Genomic DNA, 25,411 nt, shown 5'->3' on the forward strand with positions numbered 1-25,411 from the left:
TCATGGCTGAAGGTTTCTTGTTTCAGACAATTTCCTGGGTTCTCCATGGGATTTAAGGGAAGCTGCTACTCCTCCCTTTGTCACTTCCCTGCCTCCCCCCACAGAGAGCCCTGAATAGTCGCCCTCTCCCTTTAACCAAGCGGACAGCTTGGTGCCTGTGTCCCAAATGGTGAGCATGTCCACCCTGAGCATTGGTCGCTGGGCCTCTTCCACCGACTCCTCTTCCCCCACAGATGGGGCAGACCTGGGTGCGAGGGGCAGATTCCAGCCCCGGAAGCGTCTTCACTGGGAAAAGCTCGGCCCGACCCTGAGTTCTCTGCAGAGCTGCTGGGGCTGGGCCAGAGCCACCAGTACTTTCCACGCTGACGTCAGAGGCTCAGTCAGGGCTGGTTGGGGTGCATCCTGGGCTGATGGGGGGGTGCAGCCTGGGCTGGTTGAGGTGCAGCCTCAGTTGATGCAGGGGTGCAGCCTGGGCTGATGAGGGTACAGCCTGGGCTGATGGGAGTACAGCCTGGTCTGGCAGGGATGCAGCCTGGGCTGATGCAGGGGTGAGCCTGGGCTGATGGGGGTGCAGCCTGGTCGGGGAGGGGTGCAGCCTGGGCTGATGCAGGGGTGAGACTGGGCTGATGGGGGTGCAGCCTGGTCAGGGAAGGGTGCAGCCTGGGCTGATGCAGAGGTGCAGCCTGGGCCAGCAGGAAGAGGTGAGTGTTTGTTGCTGGGTGACAGCCCGCAGGCTGCAGGTGCTGACGGTGACAGTTTCTCTCTTGCAGTAACGAGTCCTGGTGAGATGCTGGTCACAGCCACACCATCTTCTTCGTGGGTGCAGAACTGGCTGTGTGGGGGTTTTGTTTTTCCTTTTTCAAAGCGAGGACCAAACAGTCACTTTATGCCACGAAAACAGGGCACACACACCAAACGCTCTCGGTGCTGAGGGGCATGTGGGACTGCCAGTGGCCAGCACCCCACTTCCGTGGAAACATTGTCCCTGCAGGTCCCTCTGCCGAGAAGCTTCCAGAGGGGTCAACTTCAAGCCCACGCCCAGCTGCCCCAGCTCCCAGCCCCTCCCGGAAGGAGATGGGCATCTTTGCGAGGAGCAGCCAAGGCAAACACTGTAGGAAAGTAAACACAGGCCCAGGGCCAACTCTGTGGACCAGAGACCAGCGGCCATGAGACCTAGGGCTTTACCCCAGGAGGCACCCACACCTCCCAACTGGGCAGGACTCTTCAGCCACCCGGGCTGGGAAAGGCCAGGGGGAGGCCCTGAAGCTCTCTGGGGACCAAGGCACAGGTTTCAACTAAGGCACCAACATGGACGGAAAGCCCTGAGACGCCCTCCCTTCACGGTGCCCCAGACCCAGCCAAGAGCGATAAATAACATCGACACTGCAAAGGCCCCCGCTGTGGGGGAGGCGCGTGGCTCTAACTAAAAGGAAAACATCGGTTCCGGATGCTGTAATGCCCCCCCACCCAGCACAGCCGGAGGCTTGCCGCCACCCCCCCCCCCATGGCCCACACCCAGGAGGCTGAACACATCTGTGCTCCTAAGAGCGGAGTCGTGGTCCTCTGTCCCCCACACATGCCACCTCTCCTCCCTTCTCCACTCCCCTTCCTGGAGCTGGAGGGGGAGGCAGGCTGTTTTGGGCTGAACCATGTCCCCCCCCACCCAGTGAGGTCTTTAAAGAGGTGGCCCCCATCCGATATGACTGGTGTCCTTCTAGGAAGGAGAGATGGGGCACCCAGAGAAAAGACCATGCGAGAACACGAGAAGGCGCCATCCACAAGCCAAGCAGAGAGACCTCATAGAACACCAGTCCTGCCAACACCTTGATCTTGGTAATCTGGCCTCCAGAACTGTGTGGAAATAAACTTCTGTTATATAAACTGCCCAGTCTGTGGTATTTTCTATGTCAGCCTTAGGAAACTCATACAACCGGGACAGGGACCTGAAGAAGAGGAAGGGGGTCCGGGTCAGTCCCCCTCTCCCACCACGGAGGCCCCTGGAAGCTCACATTTCTCTACCTTTAGGAAACCCAAAGATTGTTCAAAATGGCACCCCAAATTTCCCCAGAATTGAAGATTCGAGAGAAACCTAACCTAATGCCCAGCGACTGCCAGAGACACTCACCTACAGATTGCTTGTGTCCTGTTCCAAACACAAGACAGGCTGGGGGGCCGCTGTGGGTGCCCCAAGTCTTTGAGAACCCCCAAGTCATGGAGATACAATCAACCCTGTAATCTCTGATACTGTCCAGTCAGCAGGGGCTCAAACAGGGAAGGAAGGAACCAGTACTTTCTCTCCCCTGAGGAGGGAGGGCACTCACGGCCTGGGGGGCGACCCCAAATCAGAATTGAACCATAACGTGCTGTCTTTCCTTGAAGACATCTGGGAGGGACTGAGGTGCCAGGTGAGGCGAGAGTCACCGTCGGGGGACCCACACACCTTCTCCTGGCGTCCTGGGGCCACCACACGCCCAGCCAGCCTCCCGGCGCCCTTACCTTCCCACCTCCTGGCTGGTGCTTCAGGTTTTCGGTGGAGCCGATCTTGGATCTGACGTTCTTCAGGTCTGGCATGGGGACAGGGGCCGTCTGCAGGCGGCTCTTGGCTGAAGATGGCGACTTGGGTGGAGTGCGGACCACTGCCACCTTCTTGGGCTCCCGGGTGGGCGGGGTCGGCAGGGACGGGGTGCGGGAGCGGCTGCCGGGGGTTCCTGGGGAGCCGGGGCTGCTGTAGCCGCTGCGATCCCCAGATTTCCCAGATTCACCTGGAGAGAGAGGAGTGGGTGAGCCCAGGGCTGGGGCTGGTGGGAGCCAGACAAAGCCCTGGGGGCTGCCTGTCCTGAGAGCCCATTCCCGGAACCGGAACCGGTTCGGCAGGTGGGACCAAGGCCAGAGGCTCAGCTAACCCAGCAGGAGGCTGTCCTGCTTCTCATTTCTAGAGAAACGTCTCTCCCTCTGGGCCTCGTTGCTTAGGGACAGAGACTCCCTGTTTCCCAGAGAAGCAGCAGAGCGGTCACCAAGGACCACCCAGTAGCCTTCCGTAAGGGGACCGTCTCTGCCCCTGGAGTCAAAAGATAGATTCCAACACACTGTGTGGTCTCGGACAAGTCATGTTCCGTCTCAGAGCTCAGGGGTCTCAACTTGAACATGGAGAGAATCAGAATGCCACAGTGAGGGGAGCCAGGCACGGATGCATGTGGATGTGCTTTGTTTTTTTGTTTTGTTTTTTTTTTAATATATTTTTTTAAATTTATTTCTAGGAGAGAGAGAGACAGCGTGAGCAGGGGAGGGTCAGAGAGAGAGGGAGTCACAGGCTGAAACAGGCTCCAGGCTCTGAGCTGGCAGTCAGCACAGAGCCCGACGTGGGGCTCGAACCCACGAACCGCGAGATCATGACCTAAGCGAAAGTCGGACGCTTAACCTAACCCAGGCGCCCCAGCGTGTGGATGTGCTTTGTAAAGCTAGTGCAATTCTACATGACTTTTCCCTGAGAAAGAGTGACCCGGTGATGGGACCGGGGGGCCGCCCTTGTCTGGATCCATTAGACCCTTTGCCCACTGGGTGACTTCTAAGCTGTTCAGCAAGTTCAAGGCCTCTATCCCAGCAGGCCCCTGCGCAGCCTCCCCGACTCCTCTGTGCTGTGTGGGCTCCACGACAGTAAGCCTGCTTCATGTCCACCCGTCCCTAAATCTCCAGACAAGCCACGCTGCCTCGTGCGGCCATGCCCTGCCCGCCCTGCCCCCCGTGCCCTCCCCAACACCCCCCTCCCCTGCTGTGCCCACGCACGGTGATCTGTCACCTTTGCAGACTTCCAGGAAGGCTGCTGGGACTGTTCTCTCCACAACAGACTCAAACCCAAACCCCCCAGCAACATCCACACAATAGTTCCCGTTCCATCTGCCTCATGAAGCAGTGTTTCTGCAAGTGTGGCCCAGGGGCCCCTGCATCAGAATGTCCAGAGCCTCGAGTCAGGAATGAGACCTGTAAGATGCAAATTCCTGGGCCTGTCCAGACCTGGCATGACCGAGCCTCCTGGGCTGAGAGACCTGCACTACGGGGCCTTCCCAAGCCCCTGGGGAATTCCCTTTTTTTTTTTTAAATGTTTATTTTTGAGAGAGAGAGAGAGAGCTAGAGCCCACACTTGCAGGGGAGGGGCAGAGAGAGAGAGGGAGACAGAATCTCAAGCAGCCTCCAGGCTCTGAGCTGTCAGCACAGAGCCTCACATGGGGCTTGAACTCGTGAACCGTGAGATCGTGACCTGAGCCGCCCACCCGAGTGCCCCCCAAGCTCCCTGGGGGTTCTTGCGCACAGTGGAGTCTGAGAGCCATGGGGCCAGATGCTGTGCAGTCGTGAGGGCCCGGCTCCCCTCAGCTCTGGGGGTGGCTGAGCTCTACTGCTGCCTCCAAGCTTTCCAGGTCCCCTGGCCCCAGGAACCACGTGTACGGAGCAGGGACCTGGAGGCTCCAACCTGGAGAAGGATGGCTCACGCGGCAGCAAAAAGGCGACTTCTCTCATCAAGAGAAGAGCCACCGCCACTTTTTTGTTTGAATTTCCACATCTGTTGGATGTTCCTAATGTCGTCGAGCTCTGTGGCAACAGGACAAATGAAGATTTTTTTGTCCCTCCTTTTCCACACAGGGAAGCAATATACGGGGCCTCCGCTCCAGCTTCAGTCGCCCCTTCCCCGCCCCTCCAGACACGCAGGCTGACCGCGGGGCTTGGTGTTGGCTACAAATCCTTTCTGCGCCACGTAATTGCAGATGGACCTTGGGCAAGGCACTCTGCCTCCTAAGCCTGTGTCTTCATCTGGAAAATGGGGAGGGCGGTCACAGCCCACAGTGCTGATCTGAAGGCTGAATGTAGTAACAGCGCGGGGATGCGTGTTTAATACACGTGTGTTTCATCCATTCCTGCAGGAATTTCACACCTTGCCCTGCTCCAAGCTTCCAGCAGCCACCAACAACTGGGGACGCAGGCTCCCTGCCCCTCCCCAAAAGCCTCAGCTGGAGGAAACGAGAACACGCAAGACTAGAATCGATCAGACAGGCACATCTGCATTGGCCACACACAAGGAGCAGGAATTCTGACGGTTCTGCGTGTTCCGCCAGGTTCAACGTGTGAAGCCCACGTTTCAGAAGCAGGCCCTCTCCACTCTAAAAACCCAAGCCAGCAAACAGCCACACACGGAAAGCTAAGTGCCCCACGGGGCAAAGCGGCCTCAGAATTACCTCGCTCAGATTTGGCCCCTGCAGGGGGTGGTTTTCTCTGCACTTGCTTGGTAGCTTAAAAAGAAAAATCCACAGAGAGCCTCATTATCATCAAGCCTAAACGGGACCTCAGCGAGCTTCATGCCTCAGGCACTAGCCATGCCCGGCCGCGCCGCCTGGCAGAGGTTAGCCGGGCAGGGAATGTGTTCAGGAAGCAGGGGCAGGGGTCCCAACTGGCGGGAAACAGGTCAAGGCGGCCTGCGGAGAGATCTGAGCACCTGCAAGCTGCCACGCACAAGCAGGTAAGATCCAGAGAGACAGCAGGATCTCATTCCCCAGCCTGGACTCCAGCTGTGTGAGTCAGCCAGCTTCAGGCCAAGTAAAGAAAAGCAAGATCAAAATCATTTATGAAGTCCAATCACAATTCTGTGAATTACCCTTATTAGCATTTGAATGCTATCAGGCGTTAAAGAGCAAGGGTCCTCATAGGCACCACCCCAGGGCAAAGTGGGCAAACACCACAGTAAACACACACACACACACGCACACACGCACAGAAGGCTCGGAGCACCCCACCTGGGCCAGCACAGGGCCCAGAGACCACTGACCGGTCCAGGCCTCTCGAGGCCAGTGTAACACTCACAGGCCCCTGAGCACCACTCCAAGGCCAAGCCAGGCCAGATGTCCCCAGTTGCCTGGGACAGACCCCTGGGGGGCTGTGGGAGAGGGGGGTTCATCCTGGCTGTCTCCCATCCCTCAAAGAAGGCAATTCTACTCTGTATAAGCACCACTGGGAGCAGAATCGCTCGCCTGAAGCCTGCCTGGTACCCAAAACAAACTGGATTTTACTCACATGGGCACAGGGGTTTGGACGCAGCAAGCAAGTGCTCAGGTTATGTCAAAGGGCCCACCTCCAGCAAGTTCAAGTGTGCAGGGGCCACACCCAGTGTGAGGTCATCCATAGTGACCTATCCAGAAACACGGAGCCACACCTCCGTGTGTGGGGGGCTGAAAAACACCTCCTGGGGGCCCGGGACTTGGGGGTTAGAGAACCTCAGAGAATCTCCTTTCCTGCCACTTGTTAATCACATGCCTGCATCCTCCTCATGCTTCAAGAGAGCTGCTTAAACTTATTCATGAAAATTTTTAGGGCCTTGGTTTCTTCACTGATCAAAAGTGGGATTCAGTTATCTACCTTGGAAAATTGTCAAAAGGATTACAAAGAAAAGGAGCATCCGGTGGTTAGTGGACCGCAGGTGCCTGTCAGCTTCCAGAAGTGACTAATTGCCAGGGGCCTTCAGAGATGAGGATAGCACAGACTGACAGCTTCTCCTGACCTGGAGTCCAGAGAAGCTTCTTCTTACCAGTGCCCGGCGGGGTCTTTGGGGAGGGCGTGGTTTTCGCCGGAATCCTGGTGGCATTGGCCTGGCCTTTCTGGCCTGGAGGGGCCGCTCCCCGGGGCGTGGCGATCTTCGTTCCCGTTTTACCATCCGCCCCCTGTAAACCGAAGCACGGCATAGTGGTTTTTACAACTGGGGAAGGTTACTATCACCTAGAGTCCATGCCAGTCCCACTCAACCGCCTTGATTCAAAACGAGGCTAAAATTCAAAACGACCCTTCGCCTGCCAGGATGCGACAAATGTCTTCTACAGTCTCACGGGTTTGCCAGCAAACCAACCCACAGCCCGACTCAAATGCCAAGTGCCCTGACTACCATTTTCTCCAAGAAGAACTGTTTACAAGACGAATAGTATGAGCTGTGCTAATGTTTTCTATAAAAACACAACAGAGCTTATAGTGAGGATCAAGCTCTTTATCCACCCAAAGCCCATCGTGGGCAGGATACTCTTATATGGACAGCCATTTTCTGATTCTCCGCAGGGATTTATCTGACTGATGGTGGTTGGTTTCACCAGAGAGCCTTGGAGACACTGATGAACTTGGCGGTGAGTACTAACAGATCTAGGTCATTCTTTTCTTCTCTCCCAAACAACCCTAAGGTCTCAGGGACTCCTGAGTGCACTAAGAGCCTTTGGCAGGTTGAACACCAGCACCAATAAGCAAACGGGCCAAAGGTTGAGAGCCCCCATGCACAGCCTGCTGACTGGGGTCAGTTAGTAGGTTTGACCTTGACACAACACAAACTCAAAAAAGAAACTGACATTCACCAAAGACCACAAGATGGTTCAGCGGAACAGTGACCTTGCAGCACAGGCCTTGTGATATCTAACCCAAATGAGGGCAGTCTGGAAACTCTCTCAGTTGCCAAAGGGCGGGGATTTTCAAGTCAGAGTCCCATGGGGTGCTGTGGGGGCCGCTGTGAGGGACTAACAGGAGCTGAGAAAAATGGTGCCCTGCCCCCCTTTCCCATTCCAACCAGACTTGTCCTTGCTCTACACGGTGCCTCCAGGTACCAGTTTATCGGGAGGAAGGTCTTTGTGGCTAAAAACAACACACATTTGAAAACCGCACGAGAGCAGCCTGATTCTTTTCAAAGGTGGTTTCCTTACCTTGACTTTCATCTCCTTTGCTCCAGAACTGCCAGTTCGGGGTGTGACAGAAGAGACGTGTTTAGGAGAGGAAGATGACTCTGGGCACACAGCAGGGCTGGAGGGTTTGATCAAAGGGTCTGAGCTACCAGGAGTGGGGCGTTTGGGGCTAAGGCAAGGCCTATTTGTCAGGGTTTTAGCAGAGGAAGGTGTGGATGTCTTAAACATAAACATAAATAAAATCAAAATAAAAGTCAGCACATGGGGGAGGGGAACAAACTGAAAAAGGACAGTAACTGAAAATAAACAAGGCAGGTAACAGTTTAAAGCAGTGATCTCCAAACTGTCTGGATCACATACCCTTATCCATCCTTCTCATTCCTATGAACAGAAAGTGGCCACACACCCTAACGTCCTTGTACTTATTTATCAGTTAAACACATATACTACGATGCCAACCTAGGCGGTACATTATCAAACTTATGTATGACAGAACTTTTAAACGAGAAGAGAAAAAAAAACAGAAGTTCTAGAATATTCTTTAGCCCACTGGATCTTCTTGGGCTGCCCCCCCCGCCCCCCACCACTTTGGAGACCACTGGTTTAAAGGTGTTTCACGCCCAAAGAATTAATGGAGATTGCCAAAGCATGTGATCCTTAGGATGTTTTTCAAGAAAACATCCCTAGTGTGTCATGGATAAGAAGGGCCCCACTTTCTGCTGAATTCCAGGCAAGGAGCTCATGCTGACCTGCTAACCCTTGGCTGCCTTCTGCCACACTGAGAGGATCATACTTGCTAAAATCATGACTGTGTCTGCTCTAAGTCTTAAAGATTCTGCCTCATACCTCAGGTTACACGCATACACACACACACACACACACACACACACACACACACACTTTCTGATTAATGTCTCAAACAAAACTTATCTTAACACTATCTGGTGAATCCTAATCTGGCCAGTGTTCGCTCTTGAACACACTCTCAGGATACAGCTTGAGTGAGGGGGGTGGGCTAACAGATCAAGAGTCAGAGGAATGGATGACCTCACAGACAGAGCTGCCCCTTGGAGGAGAGGGAAACTGATGGACGATGGCTTGTCCTAACTGGCTCTGGGGGACTTTGACATGGCCCTGGTGGAGGAGGTGAGCGGGGAAGAGGAGGGGGTCACACCTTCAGGCATAAAACCCAGAGGCCTAGTCCAGAGGTGTTTCAGAGAGGAAGTCAGAACTACCAACTGGGGTCCTGACCACGGACTTCATTAGGCTTCTTGGGTTTATTTCCTGATTGACCTTGGACCCACCCCCCAAATGGCTGAGGCCTTCTGTGCCAATCAGCCATGGTGAGGAGGTGGGCCCAAGGGGTGGGGAAAGGTGTGAGGGAGGGACACAGGCTGGAGCTGGTGACAAGAAAAGTTGGGGGTGGGTACTCCTCCTTCTTCAGCTGCGCAAGCCCCCCTTCTGCCGACAGCGCCCCCCACCTGGCCAAGGTTCCTGAAAGAACTGACCCCTTGCTGTCCAGGGCAGGGATGTGGTACCCAAGTGTGCAAATGAGCGAAGAAAGGAACGCATGCACACATGAGGCTGGATTCCCCAATGTGCATCACGACAGCCCAATAGCCACGGCCTCACCAGCTGCCCCAGCGGGGTCTTGAGATGTCAAACCCTGCCTTCCTACAGGGCAGCAAAACACAAGCCACCCAACTCCGGGGGCTACACTCTGCATCTGAGGACCCCATTGGGGCTCTGGGACAGGTTAAGACCCAGAAGTTTCAGGCAGAATTTATACTGGAAATTGTAGATGCCTTTAAGAAAAACAGGTCTTCGTCTAGGGCCACAGTGAGATTTTCCTGGGGAAACATTACTGTACAGCGACAGGAGAATTTTTCAGGACGCAAAGTCATTATGGGAGGAAACTACAGCTGACAGGAAGCACTGAGGAAGCCAGCATGGCCGTGGATGCACTTTTGGTGGGAGCAGCCGCTTCATTCATGGTTCCTTGGGTTGGTTTCTGAAGACTGGCCACAGCTTATGTCAAACTGGCCCCTTGGCAAGATTTCAAGATGGCATCTACTGTACCACGTGTCCACTTAGCATTTAGGGCGTGTATCACGTTTTCCTCCTTGACTATCCTTCCCAGCATCAGTCAGCCCCTCCTGGCGCTCCGCGGCAGCCAACCCAGCTGCTTCGAGTTCTCAGAGCACGCACCATTTCCTCATGCTTCTGGGCTTTGCTGTGCTGTTCCCACTCCTCAGAATGCTGCTCCCACCTCTGCCTCAGCAACCCTCCTTTACACTTCCTTCATGGCCTGCCTCACTGGTCCTCTTCCTCAGGCGATTCCAGAACCCTCCACCTTAGGTGAGAGGTCACTTCCTTGATCAATGCTCCCTCAGCCACCTGAGTAAATGATATTCTCTATTCACCTTAAATGTGTGTGTGTGTGTGTATAGATGTTTGCTGATCCTAGATCTGCAGTGGGAAGTGTAAGATGTGCAAAATTCAAACTTAACCGCAGAAAGTTCAAATGCATCTTCGTTTGCTGCGAACATCTCATTTCAACTCTGCTAATGACATTGCAATTAGGAGTGCTCATTCATTAACCTGCCGACCGCCCTTCCCTGGCAGAAGCATCAAAATGGATAAATGCTGGAACTTGAAAAGTTTGCATAAGAATACAAAGCACTTCTAATGACAGTCATCCTTCAGCGGCAGATGCTCTCCACATGTGACACAGACAAATTAATTCATACAAGCATGGCTTCCTGATAAACCTGACTTTGGCGGAGGCTCACAATTTCCTCAGCTTACCTTGGCTTTTTTGTCGTCAGCTCCGGTCCCGTCTCTGCCTTTACTGACCATGCGAGCTGATAAGATATAAAACGAGAGTGTAAGTTACACCCATTTGCACAGCTCCCAGAAAGAGCTGGATGTAGTTACCGCTGATTTCTCGGGATCAGTGCAATGTGTTTTGTTCAGCGGGGCTTGGTGGAAATCCAGTTCATTTTCTTTCCCCTTGAATCGGTCTCTCGTTGTTAGTATCAACACAGCACACTGGGGTCATTGCTTGGAGCAGGCTGGCCGAGGGTGGGGACATGCAGAGGGGGCGCAGTGAAAACGTGTTCCAGGCACACGCGGGCACGGGGGCGATGGGGATCGGAGACACTGCAGATCCCATTTCTCAAAGGCTCCTTTCCTGTCTCGGCCAGGGTCAGCCTCATCCAGCAGGGACCCCACCTCCGTGCCAAGGAGGGGCATTTGGCGGCCCCAGGGCCACAGATGGGGAAGCTCAGCTATGCTCCAGCCTTCTGTAGAACCACCCCCCACTCATGCTGTCACCCAACAGGGTAAGTGAGTGGTTTGCACAGAGCCTGCCCCTCACTAGAGGGGATTAGTCACTAGCCCCAGCTGCCCTCCGACAAGCCCATTCCATGCCAGCCCGGGGGGGCTCTCCTCGCCTCCTACAGGCCCTCCCCAGGGGGACTAATCCTTGCCATTTTCCCAAATTAGGTACAAACTATGGTCAAGCATCTTAACAGATCATCTCTGGAGTTCAGAACCAAACCACTGACGACTTTTGTGTGTAAGTGCCACACCCCTTGGGGAACCACACATCTGCCAGCACTATCTCCAACCCATCCTTTCCTTCTGTGGACTTTCTTTGTTGAAAATTGACGACAGATTTTCATCTTTGGTTTCAATATCACATTCTGCCTGCCAGAGGGTCAATGGGGTGTCTTGGAGCTTCACACTGGCCACTGGAGCCTGGATTTCTAGAGTGACCCGAAGTGATGATCTAGCCCGCAGAGTTTCACCAAGTACTACGCAGCAGAACCATTGAGAAAAAACACAGATTCCAGGGCCCACCCAAGACTCTGTAAGCTTAAGGTGGGGGCTAGGAATATGCATTTTAATAAGAGCCCCAGATGGACCGGTTTCACATCTTTTGCCTGAATCAACTATCGCCGCCACCGCCATGTCACAACAAAAGCAGCTGCTAGATGTGCATTTCCCAAATTGGGTGCTCCCGGACAGGTCCTCCTCCAGGAGATGTGAGCAGGTGGGATCACATAAATTTGGGAACTCCATACTCTGTACGTCTTTTCTCAGAGCGTCATAATGTGCACTAGAATATTAAAGGTTCTGACAAGTCCTGCTGCAGCAAACCTCGCTTCACTTTGCTCAGCCTGTCTTTCCCAAACTAATTGGACCATGGAACTCTTTTTCCCCTGGATACATCCATCAATAGCCAGTGTTCACCAAACACCATTTCAGGAAACGCTGTTATAATCTGCCACATCACAGTTATTGGCCCAACTATTTTGGAATTTAGGACATTTTAAAATAGGATATATGATTTCTTTTTTTTTTTCGGTCTTCAATTTTAATACAGGTTCCTTTATCTACAACATTTCTAAGTTCTCTTGACAAGTAAAATCTAATAAAAATGCAACAAAGGCTTGTAACGGACGGCTCAGGAAACAGTCATTTCTGGGCCCTGCAAATAATTCCAGACGCTAGAGGTCCTACATGTATGAATGTGCCCGATGTGTACCCTTGAGACCTCCTCTGGCCTCGTCTTCCTGACAGGACACAGAGACTCCAACATGGGGGAACCTCCCCTCCTACCTCCCCAGCACCCGACGGGCTGCTGTGGTCGAGCGGGCTGGGGCTGAGGCCCCTGTAATCCCAGCATAGGGTCCCCAAGCTCTGCCAAGGGAGGAGGAGAAGATTTGAGACAGGAATGTTTGGTTTCTGCTTATTGTCTCCCCTTCCACAAGGCAGGGTGGGTCAGGGTGGGGGCTGTTGGGCAGAGGGCTCAGCATAGGCTCTCGGCTACCCCAAATCCTCACACATGTCGTCTGCTGCATGTGATGTGTTGTCCATGGATGAGCAGCACAGGAAGGCTCACGGCCCCTGTGTCTCTGGGCTCGGAGAACCTTCTGGAAGGCGCTGTGCTGACCAGGGCAGAGTGTGACTTGCACAGCAGACCCACCCGGATTGTGAATGTGGCTCTGTCCCCTACTGCTTGGTGACCTTTGGCGAGTTACTTTCCTCCCTCTCTGAGCCTCAGTTTCCTCGTTTGCAAAGCGGGGCTTATTTTGTCCCCTTGGAAGGGTTGGGAGGGTTCTAGACAGTGAATTTGGGGGCACATAAGGGAACCGGCTGTCATCCACCCTGTGGGGGGCAGCACACCAACCAGCTGTGGGCTGGTAGACCGCAGTAAATAACTCGAGTGGCCAGAGAAACGAACGGGGTGGAAAGCACTGGGCGGGGGGGTGGTGACATGCAGAACGGCGGGCAAGCGTGAGGGCAGCGCGTGCTACCAGAGGCTGAGGGACGGGAGGAGGCCACAGGAGGGTGTGCAGCAGTGCCCAGCTGGTCCGTGGAGCGGTTATCCTGGGAACCTCAGAAGCAGCAGGACTCAAGGAAGGGCCGGAAGCTCAGTGGCAGTGCCCGCAGCCTGGGTGGCACACGAGGTTGATGGGAAGGATTGAAGGAGCTCAAGACACAGACCTTTGAGTTGAGGGACCCGGCTGACATGCTTCCCTGGCAGAACAGGTGCAGGCTGCCTTTCTGATGGTTCTGGAAGGTCAGACTTTTTTGTGTCCTCTCCCTCAGAAGGGCCCTGGGGTTCTTGCTCCTCTCCAGGGGGGCCCGGAAGTGCAGGCCCTTCCAAATCCACCTCTGAACGTGCCTGCTCCTTCTGCACGTTGGCTGTGATTTCCACGTGGAAGGTGAACTCGGGGGGCGTGTCCTGCCCTTCCGCCGTGGGCCCTGCACTGAGCCCGGGGGGCTCTGAGGCCTCAGTCTCCATGGAAACTTTGGAGAGGAAATCGACAGGGAGGCGGATGGCACCCTCAGCTGGGAACCCGGGGAAGCCAGTGGCTCCTCTGGAAACTGTCTGAGGGGGTGGCCCACCTCGGGTTGGGGAGCTCTGCAGACCTGGGGTGACGTGGGAGGGGGGGGAGTCCTGGGGCGAGGACTCGTCCACGTCGCGGTCTTCATCGACATCCTCGCCCCCCCGCCTCTCTTTGCCATGGTCCCCCTTCAGAGGTGGCGCCTCCCGGCGCAGGTCTCCCAATAGCTCGTACTCCAGCAGCTCCACATCACGGCGACTTCCCTCCGTGTCCTCTGGTTCTGTCCCTGAAGGCTGCTGTGTGGCCTCCCTTGGGCCATCAGGCAGGATGGGGCCCTCAGGCATGTAGGACACGTGCTGGCGGGGCAGACCCGGGGTGCCCGGGGCGGCAGCCTCACCTCTATGGTGCCCCGGCTCCCCAAGGACGATCTCCTGCACAACCTTGACACTGCCAGGCTCCGTCTGGAGATATCCAGGGGAGGTGGGCTTCGGAAAGGCCAGACGCCCCTTGACCCCATCCCCTGGTTTTGGTCCCCACTCCTGGGGGGGCTCCTGAGGGCCTCCTGTTGGAGAAGGGGGTTGGCAGATGGGATGATGCTGGGAGTGGTCACCAGGACAGGGGCCCCCGGCTGTTTCTCCCCCACAGGCAGCCCGGAGACCCCAGAAGCTTCTCTGCTGTGGTCCGGCTGATCCTGAGAGCTAAGCACATTGGCCAGGGGCCTCTCAGGTACCTCCCTCTGCTGGCTGGAAATTCCCAGCAACTCTGGGTTTGAAGAGGCAGCAGTGGCCAAAGGTTGGTAGGGATGCATTAATTGTTTAAGAGAGGGAACGCGCTCTTGAAATAAGAAAAGGACATTTAAACAGCATCACGAGGCCAACTCACAAAGAGAGTGCTCTGGGCTTAACTCAGTTGTCTTCCTTTGCTCAGAATGAAAGCTCTATTGGCTTACCTAACACTGACTCATGTCACACTCATTGGGTGACACTGTGTGAGCACCTCCCCTCTCTGGGCCTCAGTTTTCTCATCTGTAACAGGGGTGCTAGACCTGGTGATCTCTATGGCCCCATCTGCACCAGCATTATTCCTCTATCACTGGCTCTGGGTGGGCTCGGAGTACATCACCATACCCAGGGCTGCTGGCCCCACCATGGAGCTGCCTTGTGCTGAATCCACTAGGCTACAGAAGCTTCCCCTTCTCTCCAAGGGACACTGAGCTTCCTGAAGATTCTGGCCTCTAGATATAAGATCTGGCTTGGATGCTCTGAGGATCCCTTTTCTCTCCCTCTCTCTGTTTCCCCTTTTTGCAAAATGAATCCAGCAGGGCTGGAAATGAACCAACCTGGCCTCAAGCCCCATGCTCTGATAGATCTGGAAAATCCAAACTCTATCATCAGCAGAAACCATAAGGTTCTTATAAAGAGAAGCACAATTCAGATGTATCTGGCTCATGGGTCAAGGGCAGGGCCTTTTGCATAAGGTGAAGCAGACTACTGTGGCCCTGAAGGGTCCTGCAAAGGCATCGCCAGCCCAGGAGCCCACAGGGTTCTCCTGGTCACATCGCTGGTGGCTGGTGGAGGGCACACTTCACGCTTTCTGGCTCATCCGTGCAGTGTTCACATGAGCTCTCCTTAAAGAACCTGACCTTGTATTAAGGACAGGAGAGTCATGCTCTTCGGTACTCCTAATAAACATCCTCTGTTGTTTTTTAATTCCCACCCTTTAAACTTCCCACCTAGTTTCAGTAGGACAGCCCATACAACTCCACAGCTCTCCTCTAAACAAACCCAGAACCCCAAAGATTCAGGGGACTGGAAGAGCTGAGGGCAGGAAGATGTGCACACAGGCATGCAGTTGTGGACACACGGCTAACACGTGCCCGCCCCCTCTCCCCACCCACGCAGAGTCTGTAGCTGCCCGTTGGCTCGCCTCCACCCTGACCCTTACACCAGGGCCTCGTGATCTCCATCTCATTCATTGCCTGTTCCCGGCATCAATCACAGTGCCTGCCATATAGCGATGATCAATAACGGAATCCTCCCTGGTGAACGGCTATCAGGAAAATATGCTCATTTCTGCTTTCTGCAGGGTCTACAGGCACCTTACTGGGACCGTTGGTCAGTCTCTGGGAAGAAGAGCTCAAATGACAGAGATGCAGGGACCAGACAACCTGAGGAGGTGCCTCAGCGCCATGACTTCTCAGCAACCAACCAGCTCAACAGACCAGAGGCCGCAGCAGATTTGCTAGTCTTTACACCTCCTTGATGCGCCATGCGTCCTTGCCTTCTGGAAAAACCTTTCCTCCCACAGCTTTCTAGAAATTGCTCTTGGTCAGGATGTTACTATACTCTAATAGACTGTAGGACTTGGAATGATCTTCATTAAAAGGGAGAAAAAGGAAGGGGGTGCCTGGTGGCTCAGTCGGTTGAGCGTTTACTCTTGGTTCCAGTTCAGATCACGATCTCATGGTTCATGGGATTGAGCCCTGAATCAGGCTCTGCATTGACAATGCCCAGAGCCTGCTTGGGAGTCTCGCTCCCTCTCTCTCTCCCTCTCTCCCTGACCTTCCTTAGCTCACATGCTCTCTCTCTCTCTCTCAAAACAAATAAATAAACATAAAAAAAAGAGACAAAGGCCCCCAAACATAAATAGTAAACAGTCCTTGAAAAGTCACCAATATTTGATTGTACAGTGTGTGCGTATTGACTGAACCTTTCGTCATGCAACTATATTTCTGGAGGAAGGAGCGAGGCTGGGAGAATATTCTATTCAGTTTCTAGAATACTATGCAGTTCTCAGTAAGTAATAAACATAGCAATATAGGTGAACAACATCTGGGCAAACAGTGTGAAGGCCTCAGGACTCTGGATAAACTCTCCCCACACATCCCTCTCAGGAGGCCTGGTCTTCATGACACAGTAGAAAGGTCATGTGTCCCAGGACATGGGTAAAGTCTGGCCACTCACTGCAGTGCCATCCTGAAATGTCCTTGTTTGGCAGGTGTTCATGAACATAGGCTACCAGAGGCTTTCTTTCTGCAGCAGAAACTGCAAAGAGAAGATGTAATAACTATGCTTTTGTTAGATGGCTCTTTCTAAATCTGAAAATTGACTACAGCCCTTGGGCAAATAAAGTGTGTTTGTGGATCATGAGCAGGTCCGATTGTCACAAGGCTTCACTAGAAAGAATAGGCCTCATCAATTTGGACCAGCAGAGTCCTAATCAAGTCTTCCTTAGGAACAGAGGTAGAAACCTCACGTTTTGGGGCGCTTGGGTGGCTCAGTTGGTTAAAGCGTCCGGCTTCGGCTCAGGTCATGATCTCATGGTTCATGGGTTCGAGCCCCATGTCGGGCTCTGTGCTGACAGCTAGCTCAGAGCCTGGAGCCTGCTTCTGATTCTGTGTCTCCCCCTCTCTGACCCTCCCCTGCTCACACTGTCTCTCTCTCTCAGAAATAAATAAAAACATTAAAAAAAAGAAAAAAAGAAAAAGAAACCTCATGTTTTCATGATCTGGTGCCAACTTCCCATTGCAAAGTCTAGCTGGTGGTCATCTTTATAGCTACATAAGTCTAGGCCACTGATGGGGAAAAATGTAAAAACTGAGTGAGTACAGGGGCGCCTGGGTGGCTGAGTCTGTTAAGCATCCCACTTCAGCTCAGGTCAAGATCTCACGGTTCGTGGGTTTGAGCCCCATGTCAGGCTCTGTGCTCACAGCTCAGAGTCTGGAGCCTGCTTTAGATTCTGTGTCTCCCTCTCTTTGCCCCCACCTCCACCCAGACTCTGACTCTCTCTCTCAAAAATAAATAAACATTTAAAAATTTTTTTAAAAATTGTGTGAGCATGAAAACAAAGTTCCCACAAAACATGTTGGCCTAATCTTTTCACTGCATGGAATGTGTTTGCAGGGACAGGAATACCTAGCATGTAATAAATATTTGTAGAAAAAAGCTCAAATCCACTTCTTTCTATGGAAACAAATGATCATTTCCAGTGGTTATAACAGCCTCTAATTTTACCGAAGCTTGAAAATCATGACCTGAAAGAAACAGGTGGCAGGCTTCTATTCTAGTTCTTTAACGCACAGACTGGGATTCCCCCTTACACTGATTATCCCTTCTAATATTTTTGAAGCTCTCTGTGAGTCTAAGAATGAAAACATGCTTCTCTATGCCATGTGAGATGAGGTTAGCTCACTCTGGGGCAATAACTCCTCTGGCAGCAGCAATGAATAGTTAGCCTTCAAAATACCCTCAATAAAGGGGCACCTGGGTAGCTTGGTCAGTTAAGTATCCGACTTCGGCTCACATCATGATCTCACGACTCATGGGTTCGAGCCCCACATCAGGCTCTGTGCTGACAGCTCAGACCCTAGAGCCAGTCAGAGCCCAGAGCCTGCTTCAGATTCTGTCTCTGTCTCTCTCTGCCCCTTTCCTGCTCATGCTGTGTGTGTGTGTGTGTCTCTCTCTCTCTCAAAAATAAATAAATATTTAAAAAATAAAAATTAAAAAAATACCCTCAATGAAACACTTTGGGCTCAGAGTCTTCCTAAAGCCAGGTGGCCCCAGTGGCAGCACTGATGTTGGACAAATCCCATATCACTTTCTGCAGGAAAAAAACAGTGTCTTTCTAGCTCTTTTGCAATCTAGAAAGTTCCATATGATACAATAGACTCTCCAGTTCATTGATGCAGCAGGTGACAGAAAATGAACCTAGAGCCATATTATATCAGAGGTCTCCGTTTCCTGAGATAAGGAATCTTTAAGATTTATAAAATTAAGTTCTTAAAACGTTTGGGCTAAACGATTACAGAAAGTTGGTCTACTTGTACACAGCAGTTTTGGCCCCTGGGAAGAAAATCATAATAAGCTCTGAACATTGCACAGAAGAAAGTTGAAAAGAAATTTTTTGGTGGAGATGTGGTTGAGCCCTCGCTCCTGGGACAGGGCCAGAGGGGAGCCTGTGGAGAAAGTCACCTATCATGCACATGTGAATTTCTGTTGGACACTCTTTCTTGACTCCCCAGGCTGGACAGGGGCAGCGTCTTTCAGGACACTAAACACCTTAGGAATAACTCAGAAACAGTGTTAGGAAAAAAAGAAGAGTGTGTGTACGTGTGGCCAGAGCTCTTTCTATGTCTGATTGTCCGTCTTCGATAAGAACCTCCTGGACCCGTGAATTAGGGTCCGGGTGCAAATTTTCTTTTCAGGTAGAGCCCATCTGAATGTTGCCATCTCCCTCCTCCCGACCCCCAAGCCGTGGGAGGCGATTCTAGCCCACTGACCTTGAGTCACATGTCCAGCGGCTTGGTCTTCCAGGTTGGGGGTGTCTCCAATGCCCGCTTCTTCAGCTGGTTTATGTGTCAGCAAATGAAGAAGATATAAGCAAAGGCAGTTATTGTTTGCCAGAAACAAAGTTCTCTGCATCTTCTGGTATTTTTCTGAAAACATTCAGGAAAGGCACATCTCACGAGTACCAAGGGGCTGAGCCTCTGGCTCTTTGCAAATATTATTGCTGAGGATGTCGACAAATGCAGGCTACTGGATGCACCCCACCGTACCCATACACCTTACAGGTGACCATGATCCTGTAGGAAAGGCCTTCTCTGCGGTGGGCCCAGGGTCGCGAGCGCCTCACTCAACAAAGACACGCAGGGTGGGTGAGGTCAGAGGAGCAGTTTACTGCTCAACCACCACCACGGGAACCATGGCCACGCAGCAGCCCCGGCCAGTGCTCCTGGGGTGCTCAGGGCATAAGGAAGCACCAGGTGTGGGCTGTGGAGTCAGGCTGGGGTTCACATCCAGGTACTGCCACTTATGTAACCTCGCTGAGCCTCTGTTTCCTCATCTAGCCCCCCAAGGTGATGATACCGGCTTGTCTCGGAGGACGATGGTGAGGGTTAACACGAGAATTTGTACAACTGTGTTTAATGAGATGCCAGGTGTATGGGAGGTGCCCCAAAGCTGATCAGGTTCTTTTCTCCAAACTACTGGGCAAACCCCTGTAACCACCTGCCGGGAGTAGGTGCTACCTGATTAGAAGGAGGCCAGCAGCGCCAGTGAGCAGCTTTTGGGGTGTCTTGGGCTCACCCCCAATGAAGAAGATCACATCACCAACAGTGCCAAAGTCAACAAGCTTTACTGCAATGCCAATTTCCGCGCCATGAAAAACCAGGACATTGCTCACTCCGGGATAATGGATACAATTGTGTAGAAGAAAGAGTTTATAAGCAAGTTGGCCACGCACTGACATACACTTGCCTCAGGACCCCGGAAGAACCAACATGCCCTGATGGACAGAGACAGAGGAGCCACCACCCCTAAGAAATCCTTACAAGCTGCTGGCTGGGCCACCGGTCTTTTCTTCCACACCTGCGATGATAACAATTTCACACCTAAAACAGAAATGCTAAGGCACCAGCTCAGACCCACCGTGGAGAGCACGGAAGAGGGAAAAGATTCTCTGGGTCGCTGGACAGCTGCATGACGGCTTTATAAACACCTGGCCCATTGGCTCTACCAGAACAGCTCCAGTGAGGGCGGTGGGGGGACCAGCAATGGGCTCCCCATCTGCCAGATCATAAACGCGACCATGCTCTGTCCCCTTCCCCCCCACCAACAGGACACTGCCACCCATGAGGTCAAGTAGTGGCAGCTTCGAGACAGATGTGGTCTGCGTTTCTGATGAGGCTGTGGTAGAAAGGTTCAGAGTGGCAGCAGGTCTAGCTAAGTGGCATAGAGTCCTGGAGACAGAGAACGCGGCGCGGAGGTTGGGGGGGAAAGGGGATGACGTCACTGCCATGGGCACTGGGAAGTCACTGCACTCCCATGCAGGTGCAGAATTGCAGTATCCTGGCCCTGGTGCCTGTCAGACACTGGAGGCTGCTGATAACTCTGACGCCCTCCCCACTTCCCAGTTCCCAGCAGGGGAGGTGCTCAGAGAGGCCAAAGGGAGGAGATAGGGTGTGTGACCGTGGCTGGGCCTTTCCGTTTCCCCGAAGCCCCAAGAGGCAGGGGCTCCCATCCCAGCCAGGCAGGGACTCCTGCTGTGGGGCGGCCACACTACACCCTCAAATAGGCCTCAGAGGAGAAGTTTCAACAATGTGAGACGGCTAAGCAAGGATGAAACTAGGGTACATGTCATCCAAGTCAACAGCTGAAAAAAAAAGTCCCCCAAATCTAAATCCTTCCTAGCTCGTTGAGGATGTAAAGGGTGGAGAGGGTGGCTTGGGAGCGTGGAGGGCGGCTACGAGGCCACCACCCATCTCAGTCCCAATGGAAGGGTTTCAAGGCACCACCCGGAGACACTGGGTGCATGTCCCCGGTGGTTGGTGACATGGCGGACTGCTGTCAGCACCCCACCTGGGAAAACCAGAGGAGAGATGGGCTGGCCCTGCTTTGGCGGCAGAGCGAAGGGGCGTGCCTGCAGCCCTGTGGTCACATACCCCAAGTTTGCTTGGGCAAATTGCCCATGTGTTTCCCACAGACCCGATAGGGGCCCAGGGGAGCAGCAGCGTGGAGGCGCCTTGGACCATGGCGCCTCCGATAGAAGCCAGTTGACTTCAGCAGAAAGCTGGGGGTGGTCTTCAAATTCCAAGGGGCTGAGGAGAGTGGACTGTCTGCTGGAAGCAAGTGCAGAGGGAGGGACCTTTGGGGGATAACTGGGATGCAGGGTCTGGAAGGATTCCAAACAGGTACCCACACGACAGAGAGCAACGTTAGACACTGCAGAGAAGGTGAAGCCGGCACACAGTGGTGCCAATCCAGGACACATTTTCCTGCCTCCCGACCCCTCCACCTCCGCAGCCCCAAAGGGGAGGGCTTCAACCCTGAATGAGCTTAGGCTACTTCATGGAACTGGACATTCTAACCAGCACTCGCAAACTCTGTTTTGTGATGAGACTAAAGTACTTTTGATTACCTAGCAGTGATGAAAAAGTCAGAAGTGGCCTATAGTTTTCACCCTGGGAGGGGAAAAGTCAGGGGCTCTCCCACTGAGTAACTATAGAGGCACAGGGTGGGAGTGGGGTACAAAAATCAGGTTATCCAAGATCTTGTCCCATGAGTCATTGCACAGCCTTCAAACGACGCTCAAGTGTCAAGGATGAGGGAACCCCGTCCGGCTTCAAGAACAGCCCCCTCCGTCCATCTCAAAAGACCAACTCACAAAGCAGGAACTCTTCTGCCGAGCTGGGGCTACTGCTGACCTCTGCATGGGGGTTCTCAACAAAAGAAGCCCCGAGGAAAAGCTGCAGTTTCCCAGACAGCTGCCGTGAGCACCGTCTTTAGGAAGGAAAGAAGGTTCCAGTGTGGGGGCGTTTCCCCCACTCTCCGGTGCTGGTGAAATCCTGTCCGGAAGTCTTCAGCATCGTGTTGGGCGCCTTCTACACCAGCGAGCCAATGGCAGAGGGTTTACATGAGCCCCAAGGACACGCTGAGAAGGGGATGACAGCCAGAGCTCTGGGCTGAACTAGGTCGTTTCCTAAGGGCCCCACGTGGCCTGAGGCCACCACGATTTCTGGTCAGTGCCCGTGTGCGTGACTCCCATCAACTGAGCTGACAGGACAGTCTCATCATGCCTCTTCCATGCAGATACGTCGGAGAAGCTAGTTCTAGAAATGGGTGCTAGGTCACACTGCTGAGCTCCTTAGGGGCTGTCCCATTAAATCCTCCAAAGGTGTGGGTCAGTCATCAGACCCTGCCGCATGCTTGGGTGCCCCAGGGGGTAAACTGTCCACTAGAAGGTGACCCTGTCACTGGGCAGAGTCCCAGCAGGAGGGTGGACTGAGCCCGGGAGTGAAGAAGGCAGAATCTGCCACCAGCCTGCCTCGGAGGACCCTGCAGAGAGCTTGGAGCTGATGTGCTAGCTGAGATGGAAGAGGAGAAGCTGGAAGGAATCCAGAAAGAAGATTCCCTGACCTCTGGGAGGCTGGCAGGCAGCCACGGAAGCAATCGGGCATCAAGGCACCAAGCTCGGAATGACCCAAGATTCCCAGACACCGGGAGTCCACCCACATTGCTGCCTCTCTCGGAGAGAGCATAAGCCCTATTCGCACCCACTCCTCTTGCAGGGCAGCAGGGCACCCGGCCAGGGCCATTTCCACCCGGCCATGGGAGTCACCCTCACCTGTGGTTCCTTCTGGGATCTCCGTGTGGGGCTGGGCGGCCGCCTGCTCGCCGGGGGCTCCCTCATCCACTAAGGGCGCTGTTGCATCTGGAAACCGAGAGTCGCCTTAAGGAGGCTAGGAAAGCCAGGCCAAGCCCCTCACCTTATTTCTAGAGTGGGAGCAGGCAGGGGCGGGGAGGCAGGAGGGGACTCAGCGGCATGCAGAAAGCAACACCACAAAGCAGGGCCCATGGCCGCACCCCTGCCTGATGTCTCCCCAGGAAGCACATGAATATCCTGCTTGGCGGCATCGCCTCATGGGATGCCCAGGCCACCTGCGGGGGACAGCCCCTGTGTGGACACTGCAGCAGAAGAGACTGCTGGGTCCGGGCCCGGGTGTTTTTAAAGAAGAAATGTAGAAAATCAGATGATCGCTGTGAGACTTTGAGCAAGACCTTTGTGTTCTTTGGGCCTCAGTTTCCTCATCTGCAAAATGGGAGTATCACTGCCAGGTGACTTTCAAGTCCTCTTCCAGCTCTAAGCCCCCTGTCCTGGAAGTCCATGGCTCATGGTTAAAAGCACAGACTCTCCCGGGTGGCAATGAACAGGCTGGTCCTGTCCAGAGCTGAGTGCTTGACGACGGGCGTACAGATGGCCCACCTACAGAGCAGAGGCCAGAGGTAAAAACCCACCACAAGGAGCTGCTGCCGGCCTCTCATCAGGGTGAGCACCTTCTAAATCTGCAGTCCCCCCCCTGCCCCCAGCAGTGTCCTGGCACACCCCCAGGCCGCTCCAGCAGACATAAGGAGTTGTCAGCTTTGAAAGCTTTCCAAGAGCCTGAGTCAATATAGTGAAATGGAATCCAGTCTAATTACGGTCCTCTCGGGAGCAGCGGGGCAGCCTGGCCAAGCCCAGTCCCAGCAGAGTCCCTATCCTCGTGGGGAGGGAGTGGAAGCTCCCAGGGCCCACACACATACAGGATCCAGAGTGCAGCGAGCCTTGGTTGGAAGATTCTCCCAGAATAATGTGGACGGGGGCACTCCCAAAGCCATGATTTGGGAGGCTGCTATGAAGCCTGGCGCCTGTGTTTGAGGACCTTCTCAGGGCGGTAGCAACTTGCAAAACTGTCCTAACCAGATCAGCGGGAAATGTCTTGCATCAGCAGGTCTAAGAAGGAGAGCAAAGAGCCCGTGGCTTGGGTATTCTCACCAGGCTGAGAACCACGGGGCCAGGGCCACACCCACCTCCTCCCCAACAGACGCTCCCTTACACCAAGAGACTGGCAGGCACTTCACAGTCACTTTCTCAATTCATTCAAAGGTGGACACTTGGGGAGATACCGGGCCAGGTTCTCATCCTGTGACAGCCTCCAAAGTCATGGGCAGAGCCAGGAGGAGGAGAGTACTGAGAAGACAACCATGAGCCTCCCTGGGGAGGGTAGAGAGATGGAAGGGCAGATACCGCAGACTGGTTCCTACAGAGCCATTCTCAGTGCCTTTCTCCCTTGATTTCTCCTACTCGTGAGTCTGAAAGGCAAAATGCTCCATGTCCCAGCCTCCCCCATATAGCGAGGGGTGGCTGTGAGATTCAGCTCTGGCCAACGAGACACAAGTGGAAGTCGGCTAAGTGGGGCTCGCAGGAAAACTGCTTTCCTAATAAAAAAGGAAACACATTTGATTTCAGGGCCCTTTTAGCCACTTTGCTTTGCTACTTTCTTCCTGCTTGGAAAGCAGATGTGATGCTTGGAAGTGCAGCAGCCATCTTGTAACCATGAGGCAACAATCCAACCATTAAAGACGGCAGAAGATAAAGACAGAAGAGCACCAATCACACTGGAGACCTGCTGCCCTCCAGACATGTTATTATGTGAGACAAATAAACCTCTTCATACCTAGGCCACAGCTAGTTGGGCCTTCCATGACCTGAAATCAAATGCAGTCTCGACTGACTCAGACGGGAAGCAAGACAAAGTGGTCAAAATCAGGATGAAGGAGCTCTTCAAAAATACATGAGGAGCTTTCTAATAACCTAGACACCAAACGTCTAGAGGACAGGTTAGAAGGCGTGCCAGAACGAACACGTCCACCAAGGTCCAGAGCCCCAGACCAAGCCCAGAACCCAGGAAATGAAGGATACTAAACAGATCAGTCCCAAAGCATGAGCCTGGAGATGTGCACCGACCCTGCCCTCCCCCCCTTCCTCAGCCAAATGGCTGCTCTGGGACCCGGTGGCTCATGAGAGAAGGGCAAGGCGGGTGGGGGCTTCTGAAGGAGTGTGTGTGGCGGGGGGAACAGCTGACACGGACCGGGGGCTTTGTGGAGCTGTGCTCAGGCCCCCCTCTGCCACAAACCCAGCCTCTCCAAACGTGGCTGCCTCAAAGCACACACACGATGAAGGTGTCCAAACACGGCACCAGCGAGCTAGGCATCCAAGCAGGGCTTGGCTCCCGGGACATTCTCGAGCCCGAGCCCATCCTGCAAAGCCCCGGACAAGCACGGCTGTCAGCCAGAGGGAGAGGCAGCAGCGGAGGCAGCCGGGAAGAGCGGCACGCAGGGCTCAAAGCATGGCCAAGCGCAGGCTGGAGGCACGGACGAGCTGTCTCAGTGAGGCAAGGAGAGAAGGGCCCACCTTCCGCCGTTGGCGTGCTCTTAGCATCAGAGGTTTCAGAGCCCGGTTCCTCAGATCCATCATCAGCGGGGGTCTGCAGGGGAGACTCTGGAACATACACAATGAGCCCCTCAGAATGGCTGCCTCTCCCCT

General features: G+C 53.8%; 1 protein-coding gene and 1 long non-coding RNA gene across 6 annotated transcripts in view; one reads left to right on the forward strand and one right to left on the reverse strand.

The window, feature by feature from the left end:
- The window catches only part of MAPT (microtubule associated protein tau), a 100,240-nt gene that overhangs the window by 17,280 nt on the left and 57,549 nt on the right, over positions 1 to 25,411 (reverse strand). For 2 of the 5 annotated variants that reach the window (XM_039250676.1, XM_039250673.1), the window contains exons 3-8: positions 25,280 to 25,366; positions 22,673 to 22,759; positions 18,831 to 18,896; positions 10,503 to 10,558; positions 6,569 to 6,701; positions 2,497 to 2,762 (exon numbers count right to left, since the gene is read on the reverse strand). In XM_039250676.1, the coding sequence (XP_039106607.1) occupies positions 2,497 to 2,762; positions 6,569 to 6,701; positions 10,503 to 10,558; positions 18,831 to 18,896; positions 22,673 to 22,759; positions 25,280 to 25,366 (695 nt within the window). Of the gene's footprint in view, positions 1 to 2,496; positions 2,763 to 5,225; positions 5,280 to 6,568; positions 6,702 to 7,715; positions 7,914 to 10,502; positions 10,559 to 13,208; positions 14,008 to 17,508; positions 17,511 to 18,830; positions 18,897 to 22,672; positions 22,760 to 25,279; positions 25,367 to 25,411 lie in introns of all 5 variants that reach the window. The other 3 variants (XM_039250675.1, XM_039250677.1, XM_039250672.1) reach the window with 2 other exon arrangements.
- On the forward strand, positions 7,095 to 15,950 carry LOC120244271. The gene is made up of 2 exons (XR_005531519.1): positions 7,095 to 7,151; positions 15,638 to 15,950. It is a non-coding gene; the product is annotated as an uncharacterized LOC120244271 (long non-coding RNA).

This window comes from Hyaena hyaena, unplaced genomic scaffold (assembly GCF_003009895.1).
Source record: "Hyaena hyaena isolate Hyena2069 unplaced genomic scaffold, ASM300989v1 scaffold_378, whole genome shotgun sequence".
Lineage (NCBI taxonomy): Eukaryota > Metazoa > Chordata > Mammalia > Carnivora > Hyaenidae > Hyaena > Hyaena hyaena.